This window comes from Boleophthalmus pectinirostris, unplaced genomic scaffold (assembly GCF_026225935.1).
Source record: "Boleophthalmus pectinirostris isolate CB_2022bp ecotype Guang Dong unplaced genomic scaffold, ASM2622593v1 HiC_scaffold_17, whole genome shotgun sequence".
NCBI lineage: Eukaryota > Metazoa > Chordata > Actinopteri > Gobiiformes > Gobiidae > Boleophthalmus > Boleophthalmus pectinirostris.
In genome coordinates this window covers 686,129-696,914 of record NW_026571115.1, presented here as the reverse complement: position 1 = coordinate 696,914, position 10,786 = coordinate 686,129, and the positions used below count along the sequence as shown (strand labels likewise).

The window sequence follows — 10,786 nt, the reverse complement described above, 5'->3', positions numbered from 1 at the left end:
GATATATGTATCATTTCGAGGCCTATGTATCGAGGTATGTGTCATATTGGTGACTTCTTAAGGCCTATTTTCATTTACTATCTTGAAACCTTTCTGTCTGTGATCACTATTGTGTGCTTTGTGTCACCATGGTAACTGCTGAACATTCCGCTAATACAGATACATGTAGAACACCCCCAGTGTCAAAGATGTAACTGCAAAGTATCAATACTTAATTACTTAATTGTATTTGTAAAATTGACATTATAAAATTTCAATTAATGAAGGATTTTAGTCAAAAGAGCTTGGAATAAAAAGCTTGTGTGATTGTTTTTGAGGAGAAATCATAATTGTACAAAATCATACCCTATTTTAGCCCTAATTATTATTATTATTTAATGCCCCCAAATCTTTAACCACATAAAGATACCGCTACATCCTGATATAAGAAAAAACTCCAGCTAGACTACAAAAAAACCAAAAAACAAAATAGTCATTATGAAAATTACTTGAATTTCAAATCGTAATTTCCGCATTTCTGTCAGTTTCAATTTAAATGCAAACTATATTACTATGTAATTTTCAAGGGGTATAGTCTGAAATCTCCTGGTCTCCATGGGGATGTTATTGTTTTACCTGGAATGTTCCACGGTATGGCATTAAACCTATCTGTGTCCATGGAGTGAGCGTGCAATTTAGCAATTAAAATTGTCTGTAATTGACTAAATGCAAGATAGAATAGTTTAAGTTTAATGCCATACAGTGGAACATTAGAGGCAAAGAAGATGCATATTGACATAAACAGGAGGCAGACCCTTTCCAGAAAAGTTACATAGTGCTACTTTAATTAATAACCCTACATTGACTGCCATGTTTTTGAAAATATACAGTACTAGTCAAAACTGCTTTATTAAATGTCCTATATTACGCAAAAATGACTCTTGTGAGCGTCATGTTATAATGCTGTTACCTCCTTAAAAACATACTTGGGAGTTGTGTTTTGTTTCATTCACACATGAGTAACCTTTATTATTAGTCTGTCTCCAAAGCTCAAAATGCTCCGTTCCACCTTGTGATGTCATGAAGCTGTAATTTTCAAGTTAGCAGCTCCTTTTACCAATGTTATTAGGTTCTTTTTTTCAGACCAAGAGTTTGTTTTCATACCTGACAGTTTGGATTGCTCCGTACAGTCTTCCTCAGAGTCACGTGATGGTTCTGTGACGTGTCGCTCAGCTGATTTAAACAGGTTTTGGTGCTGTCTTCCTACCGGTGGAGGCAGGACAGTATCTCAGGTGTGTGAGAGTAAAAAAGCCCCCTCATCCTGGTTTATAGTCTGATGGGCCCATTTCTGTATCTCAATTGCCTCTTTAATCCAGTGACGACGTTTGTTTTCCTCTGTCCCAGTGATGTTTGCTCCGTCCCAGTCCATAATGTGCTTCTCTCTCTTACAGTGCTCAGAGATGGCCGATTAGAGTTGTTCCTGTTCTGCTTTGTGTTTTGTTGTTCGGGTTCATGTTCACATTCTGTCCTATGTTACTTTATTCGTGTGCTGAACGCCCACCCTGTTTCCCCGATGTCTGTTTTATTGCAGGATATGCAGGGTATTTTGTATATGACATTACATTTATGCTGTGGTTCTGTTTTGTCACACACTTGGGATACTGTCCTGAGGAAATAGGACTGCAGGTGACGCTGTCTTCCTGCCTCCAAAGGTAGGAAGACAGTATAAAACCTGTTTAAATCATCTGACCGGACACATCACAGCAACATCACGTGACCACTCCGAGGAAGAAACTGTCAGGTATGAAAACAACTCTTGGTCTGAAAAAATAACCTAATAACATAAATTATCGGAAGACAAAATGAACCTCATTGGACTATGAGCTCCTTTTACTTTTGTTTGGCAATTGGCCATTCCGGGGCTGAAATCCAAATAATTTTAGTGAAGCTGTATAGTATTAAACAATATAGTGGAGCCCTTCCTCTTTTACCACATGACATCACTATGTAGAACAGCGTGCTTTCAGTTTGAGAGAAGAACTCAGCGTAAATATGCAGGGTTTGTGTGTTAAACATGCGTAAATGAAACAAAACAAAACAAAAAAACTCCAGGTCTGTTTATGATGAGGAAACAACATTATAACATATCAGAAAGTAGCATAATATGGGCCCTTTAAGTTGTTTTGGGTTTTTTTTGTGTGTGTGTGTTGCTTTAGCTGAGTGAATAAAACAAAACAAAAAAAGCACCGAAAGTGTCCTGTGAGTTGTGAAGCTATAGAAACAACAAAGCGAGAGTCCCAGAAGTGTAAAATTCAATAATGAAATCTCTAAAAACAGTCCCGTTTCCCTTCTCGATTTGTGTCATAAAAATATTTGGTCCCTTTGAAGAAAAAACGTGATAAATTAAAAACATTTCACACCACACCCTCGCACTTAAAGGCACACAGTCTGTTTGAATAAGGCCTGAGCAAATAGACTTCTACACTATAGACTTCTGCTCATTTATGGATATCTGGAGGATTTTAACTTGATGGAACACGGTGTAACTTTTCTGGAAGGTGGCCTGCAACCTGTTTGTTTCCATGGCGATGTTAATTTGGCTTGCAAGTCTCCATGGAGATTCATACATTTATGGACAAATTGTGGAACATTCTACGCACATCTCCATGGAGACAAGCAGGTGAGGGACCCTCCACCGGACGAGTTACATAGTGCACTTTTACGATCTTGGCAATATAAAACAACACTAAATGACCAAGCACTTTAGTATTATCAATGCCTAATCAATAAATAGTATAAATGATAATCAAACATTGTACAAAAGCGAGCCCATAATTCTCAGATATTTTTATTTTTTTGTTATGACATAATCAATTTTAGTTTTCAGCATTTTCCTCTATAAACCTCTTTTATATTAGATTATATTTTATATAAGATTTAAAACATTAATACAAAGTAGAATGGTGCATAATTGTTGAAAAGAAATCTAAATTTCTAGTTTAATTTTTTTTAACGATAATTTTAACACAACATTACTGTCTCCATAGAGTGTAGTTAAAGGGACAGTCCAGAATTTTGGACATAGGACCTCTTTTCCTAGTGAGCCAGAGTGTTGGAGACGTGTGGAGACACTTTTTAAAAATATTCCATCCAGTCCTTGTATTTGCAGAGGTCGCTGGTGCTAGGCTAGTGCATGTCAATGGCCATAGTTATCCTGCCACTACAAATACTCCACAAAGCACCCGAGGCAAAACAATTATAAAGCTAGACTGTCGATGCGAATGTCTGTGCTGATAGAATAATTATAGAAGTAAAACCAACCTTGCATTTGAAGGATTTAGATTCATGGTTGTACTTCCTGATAGAAAGCTTGGCAGTGGTGGACTGATATCACCTAGCACCTATCTTAAGTCAAATTCCGCTGCTGCTGAGAAAATAGTCCATCGACATGCAACGATTCATGCGATGCAATGTTAGTTTTATTTCAAACATTATTCTATCAACACAGGATTTACATGGATAGTCTGGTGTAATAATAGTTTTGTTTCGGGTGTTTTGTGGAGTGGGTAAGACTGTTTTTAGTGGCAGGATAACTATGGCCATCGACATGTGCTAGTCTAGCACCAGCGACCTCTGCAAATACAAGGACTGGATGGAATATTTAAAAAAAGTGTCTCCACACGTCTCCAACACTCTGGCTCACTAGGAAATGAGGTCCAAAATTCCGAACTGTCCCTTTATGTTTAATGCTATACTTGGAACATTCCATAGCACAACTTAAAAAATCTTAAAGGTCTCAGTTTTTTTTTTTTTTTTTTTTTATACGAATCTAAATTTGTCTTGTCCCAGTACAGATATGCATTATATGTAGCTCATTAGGTAAAAATAAATCCACTGCTTCTAATTGGAAATAATCTAAAGATGTGTTATAGTCAGGAAGTGTGCGTTAACATGCTAGAAAAGCATGTATAAACTATTTGCAGTGAATAATTAGGATGCTCTGAATGCATAAGGTAAGTGAGGAATAAGTTTGTGCCACTGCAACCTGTTAAAAATGAACAAATTCTGTTTTTCATGTTTTGTAGGACACTAAAAATCAGATGCAGCACCTTTAACATTTCGAAGCGAGCCAAATTGTATGCTAATGACTCCCCAAAAAATCCATAAATGAGCAGAGAAAATTTTAATTCAAATATAGATTTCTTTCTTCTCTCATTTCTTGGTGTCTGTGAGGATAATATTAGCAGTTACAAACATGAGACAGGACGCGGCCCACACCAAAACAAACCAAACCCAGAAGGCATGTCTGAAGGGGGACTGGTGCTTATTCACTGCATCTCTCCCCATTACCGGCTCCAGATGTCTCCTTGAATAGTACACCAAACAAGCTGGAATCACATACTGTATTCCCGTGCCAGCGTATGCCCCTGTAATCCCAACCAAGGACTCCAAATTATGTGTACAAAACGCCACAACCACCGGGGGCACTAGAGTGATCAGGGGAAACACGATTCGGTCGACAATCCACGGATACGTCCCACCTTCTCGGTGGAAAAGCGTCTTCCAGTTGTTTCGCAGCGTCACGGCGATGATCGGGAAGTTCGTGCTTATCGTGAAAACTGGAAATAGTCCAAGGAAGTATCGCAAAAACGGGATGTCCAGTACGTTGCAGTTATCGGTGAAGTTAAGCGTGTACATGTCGTGAAGGAAGGAGCTATCGAAACAGAAGATGGCGGTCAAGGAGAGTAAAACGTAGAAGCCCAAAATGAGGGTGTAGTCGGCGAAAACGAAGGTCCCCACGTGCTTTTTGTTGGAGATCGGAGTGATGAGAGAGGGCAGCGAGTGCTGACACATGAAAGAGTAGACGCAGACTCCGAACAGGTTAGGAACCCCCGATAAAGAGGCGACCGGGGGGTGGCCGTCACCCGAACCCTTACCGATACTGATCAGAGCCAAGATGATCATCATGGTGAACGCTGTGGACACAAGAGAGAGGAGAGAGGTTAGATGAGGTGATTATATGTTCATTATACCACAGTCAGTGAGGATTCTAATGGCCAACTGCTGGTGTTAATTTTGCATAACGCAGAAGTAACAGTTAACAGGTAATGGTAACAGTTAAATCACATTCTGTATCACTGCTCTGCGGCCATCACTAGTCACACTTTGCAGCTGATGGGGTCTAATGCTCATGTAGGCACTGCTTTGTCTGAAGCTCTGTTATTCAAGTTAGATTTTAATCTCAGCTTCATTTTAAGACAATCCAACTAGAAAGAGCTGACTTAGTTGGAACCAGGTGAGCTGATGAACAGTTAGTCCTCTCAAATAACATTCCAGTCACAAGCTGGCTGGCATTAACCATCAGTTTTTTCAGTTAGTGGCTCTTACCTGCGCAAGCTCACTGCGAAGTGTAAATTTAAATGTGTAAACAAAAGCTCATCTGTGTTGATTCTAGAACAGGGGTCTGCAACCTTTTTCCACTGGTGAGCTACTTTTACAAAACAAAAACACCAGAGAGACACTCATTTTAGTGGTGGCAAAAAAAATAAGTAAATAGAAGAGCCACAGTAAGCCTTAGATGGGGTGCAGTTAGATGCCTTTGAAAGATTAGTGCACACAGTTAGGCACATTTACAATGTAATAAGCAGTTGTTCAGCACAATACTCATAATTCAGAAATCCATTGGTGAGCTACTTGGAAGGGTGTGGAGAGATACTGGTAACTCCCAATCTCCAGGTTAGGGACCCCTGCTCTTGAATATAGGGACTACCTTAACAGTCTTTTTACAATCACAGACATTTCAGTTTGTAGCTGTGGTATAAGCGCATTAAACAACTTGGAGCAATGCATTATGCAGCTGTAAACCACTTTGTGCATTTGAAGTAGATAGCGTTTGACTCATTTAATGCTTACGTAATATTTTTACTTTTAATTGAATTTAAAAAGCGACAGATACAAGACACTTAAACATATGGCAATGGGAATATACTGCTGCACATCACTGCCTATAGTCTTTCACTTCTGTAGCCACAGCTGCCCTGGGGACAGCATAAGGCTGCCGTGTGGGCCTGTGTGTGGCTTTCAGCTTCCTGTTTATATATAAGCAACATTTCCAGCACTTTTCACCATTCAAAATGTTTATTATTTACTCAAAATTATATCAATAGATCATCTGCATTTCTTCTCTCAAAAAGAAAACACTCCATCTTGTGAGGTCATGTGGTAATACAGCAAGTGCTCCACTGTGTTTTTAAACTCCACACACCTTCATTAAAATCATTTGGATAATTTTAGCCCTGAAATTTCCTCTTTCTACAAAACTTGTATGTTTTTGAGGAGGCAACAGCAGGTGTAATATAGGACCCATCGATCATTTTATATTTGATGACAGTATTGCGCTAATGTACCATGTATTTTGTAGTATAGGTAAAAAAAAGTTTGCCAATACTTTCCAAAATAAAACTAAACCATGTGAATTCATTTGCTCCAGGATTGATTTCTTTCCCCTTTCTCCATTATCTTCCAACACAAATGTCCACAATCCAGGTGTGTCCCTCTGCTGCTCCTGTCTCTAATGCATTTCCTAAAGACTGACACCTGGTAACGCACCATGAACGCCACGCTGTAAGATCTGACACTGTGAGGGGGCAGCGAACGCGCCCCACACACTTTCATCATGAACTAAGCTGTGAATCCAAACTGACATGCTGAACCTCAGAACCAATTTACTGTACGTTACTGTCACTGTACTGTTCGATATTGACCCAAATAAAGTGAGGGAACGAGGGAAGAGAGCAGAGAAGATTTAATGATGTTTTTCCATGAAACTTTAGATGAAAATGTGTAAAAATTGCATTATTACACAGGTGCAGCCTCAAAATTTTAATTTGAAGCGTGCAGTTTCTAATGGGTTGGAGGAAGTAAGTCAAAGAAAAACTGACTAAAATGTCCATATGCATTATTTAATGAAGTGCATGTGTCTTTAAATGTTTTTGTTTATTGCAGGAGAGGAGACTACAAAGACCATGATCCTTTGCTCCATTTCCATGCACCCACACATATGAATCATTTGGAAAATGACAGTAATGGTAAAGGGTGATCACCATTGGCATAGAACAATAAACAGTAAATATTTAAAATAAAAATTCTCGATTTTGCAGTTAAATTATTTGAAAAAAATATATATATTATTTGGGATTAAAATTTAAATCACAAAATATAGACTTGTCAAAATTCAAAAAGTAATGTTTGGTGATATATTTTTAAAAGTTCTTATGGATTCGACTAGTGAAATGAAGGCCCGTATAATTCAGAAAGTTTTTTAATTAAAACACAAAAACAAAACACTCAGTCTAGACTCTAGTGCAGCTGTTCTCAAACTTTTTAAACCAAGTACCACTTAAGAAAATATTTGGCCTTACAAGTACCACCAGATTTGAACCAGGTCTAAACAGGACTATTCAAGGGATAAACAAGAGATAGATTTCCAACACAAGAGGCAGTTTATCTCTTAAACAGGACCACGACTCTCGTATTGATCACAGGCTCAGGCGCCATTTTGCATTTTGCCTTAAATTTTCATCTTAAAACTTTTTGACAGTGTTTGCTTATGTGTCTTCATGGTAACTCCAAAACATTCCACCATTAGAGATACATGCAGAACACCTCCAGCACGACTACATTACAGCAAAGTATCAATAGCACTACACAGTTGCCATTTTAGTTCTAAACAAGGTCAAACTCAACAGAGGTCAAAAACGTGGAATAAACTGTCTCTAAATTCAGTAAATATTTGAACAGACACGCACGTTTGAGAAGCACTGCACTAACCCATTCTCCGTAAATCACAAACAGGGAAAACAGTTTAAACGGACCAATGGTGTTGCAGTCTTATTACTCCTGCACATTCTGCGGATATCTACAGATGGTTTGGCGCAGCTCCGAAGCATCTGGCCTGGCAGATGAGGGGCTGACGTGAGCCAAATCAAGCAAAAGGGATTTAATTATTGCATATTCATGTTAACTTCACTTTTATACGCTGATCCTTTACATTTTCAAGTCTATATGCAGAGATTTAAAAAAAGTTTGAAAACTTTGGCCCCAGGTGCATTTCAGATCAGTGAAGCATATTGTCATTACTTAAGAGTGCTGATAAAAAAATAAATATAAAAATTAAAATAAAAAATGTAGAAATGGCTGATGAATACTTTGCAGTGACATCAGGCTGGGCTTGGACTACATGTATGTCTATGGAGGAATGTTGAGCAGTTACCAAGGTGACAAATGCCTGACAAGGTGACACTGCCTGACAAGTTTAAAACTTTAAAAACTCAACATATTTTCAGGAGCTTATGCTCAATGCAAGCATTCATGGTCCTGTTTAGATGTTTGATTTTCAACAAAAAGAGCATAGAACTATAATAAAATCTGGAAGGTGGTGTCGTATTGTTTTCAGTGGCCTGTGCTCATTGGTAGCCAGGCTGGTGCCACCTAGTGCCTCTGCTCAATTTCATTTCTCTCCAGCGACTAGGTCAGGAATCAAAATACACTAGATGGTTCACAAAACCCCCGGATGTGCAAGTTCGGACATCAGCCAATCAGCGAAGGGCCACATATTCAGTGTTGTCAACGATTCCCGAGATTGAGGATTTAAAGCCGGAACAAAGAGAATGTTTGGTGAATTTCATCAAGGGGAAAGACGTTATTGTTCTTCTTCCTACAGGATCTGGGAAAAGCTTCATATAACAGTTAGCCCCATTAGCGGCGCATTACATACGTCACGACCAAATAGCAGTGATTGGTTAAATGATAAAAAGTATTCTAACACTGTGCAGTCAGATGGTTTCTACAAAGTGAAACTGGCTGATGAATCAGGCTAGCTCATTGGTGCATGGGCCCAAAATGATTTTCTCTTCCACATTACCTCCTCCCACCCATGTAAAGTCTGTAACACGTGGTGCATTTGGATCATTTAGACTGAGAGCTGCAAGAGCGGAGTTAGCGAGGGCTCAGAGCGGAGCTAGGTTTACTCTTACAAAGCTAACTTTTAGGCGCTTTGAGAATTTAAAGTTTGTGCTAGGAAAATAGAAAAGAATCCTACAAAATCCAACCTTTGTGAAAGTTGTCAATGCCCTGTCAGCTGAACACGGGCAGTTTGAATTCCCAAAATGCATTTGGGCCAAGCTCCTGGGAGCTGCAGGACCTGGAGTGGCCGCTAGTCGGCCTCAAGTGGGACAGAGGGGGAGTGCCTCATCCAGTTTTTATTATAGATCCATGGGTGAGAGTGATTAAGTGAAAAACTGTTGGCTAATGTTGGCGAGCTTGTGACTGTAATGTTTAGTGTGAGAGACTGTTCTGTTCTGTTCTGTTCTAGTAAAGCCTGTGCTTTATGGCCAGACTGTGTTAAAATGAAGTTCAGATTAAAGTCTAATTTGAGTTGACATCAGATGCAAAGTATCCATAAAAAAGAAAAAGTAAAAAAAAACTTGGCAATATATGAATAGAGCAGTTTATGATAATGAAGAATACATCTAAATATTGGTGCATTGGGATTCTAACAGCTTCTGACAGGTTCCCCAAGTTGAGAGAAACAATTCTGAGGAAAGTATGCCCTACCTTACCTTTAAAGACTTAGTATATAACTTTTAACCCAAAATTTGAGTAAAAAAGCATGAGTATGGTTGTATTTATTACACAGAAATACAAGCCCCTTTACTGTGAGCAGGATTGCATCTCCACAAACCTTATTTGGTCTGGGGGATGGCCTAGTACTGCCTGTTTCCATGGCCATAATATTCCACAGTAGGGCATAAAACACATCTATCATGGAGAATATTCAGAAGTATGATTTTAACTTTCTCTTTATGTGAAATCACGCAGTTGACACGCCACCTTCGGAAAATTATGTAATGTTGCTTTAAGTTAAAGATCTTTGCTTTATCTATCAGCTCCCACAAAAACTCTGCAAAGAATAAAACCTTATTGAGCCTTATTACCCGAAGCATTTTCATCTCTGTAATGTAAAAGTCGCTGTAGCTGGAGAAATAAATACCCCTCTAAACATGTCTGCGGTCGTGAATATGCAAAAGGTTATGGCGTACAGTGAGAGGAAGACAAATGGCATGAGCTATTGTGTATGAAAACTGCCTCCCTCTCCTGCTCGTCCTCCTCTTCCTCCCTCTGTACCAGCTTTGATCAGTCCGAAACCTGTGGCCAAGAAGGACTTTAATATTTAATGTGTCTTTGGCTGTAGTCCAGCTGCATCAGAGGCCTCAAGTCCAACCTTAAACCCCATTACAAAAAGAGGTCACGGGCAGCGCACCAACTCAGCAAGGGCATGAAGAGGGAAGCGTGGACAAAACTATCTCGCCAAACTAATGTATCATACGACTGACAGAAAGGGAAAATAGGTGATAAAAGCGTTTATATTGTTTCTTGACCTTCTGTCCACAGATATTAAAGGGCCATACTGCGCTATTTTTGGATCGACTGCATGTTATAACATATGTTTCCTCATCACAAACATGCCTGGAGTTGTGTTTTATTTCATTTGCACATGTTTAATACAAACCTCTAAAACTGTTCTACTTTGTGATGTCATGTGGTAATACAGGAAGTGCTGTCCTGTGTTTTAAAGAGCCCATCTCAGCCGAAATAACTCGTTTCACATTGTATCTTCTGCACATACACAAGCACAATTTGGGTTTTGGAACATCCATTACACAATAGTTATGATATCTTACTGATTTATTGGAGGCATCACAGACCAGGAACTATGAAAGGCCGACTATTGCTCATCCCTCCACCT

At 39.0% G+C, this 10,786-nt stretch overlaps 1 protein-coding gene across 1 annotated transcript in view; it reads right to left on the bottom strand.

Annotated features, from left to right (window-relative positions):
- Positions 1-3,176: 3,176 nt before the first annotated feature.
- tmem104 (transmembrane protein 104) overlaps positions 3,177-10,786 on the bottom strand; it is a 110,632-nt gene continuing 103,022 nt past the window's right edge. The window contains exon 10 of the mRNA XM_055152360.1: positions 3,177-4,955. Coding sequence (XP_055008335.1) covers positions 4,192-4,955 — 764 coding nt within the window. The 3' untranslated portion in view covers positions 3,177-4,191. The remainder of the gene's footprint in view (positions 4,956-10,786) is intronic.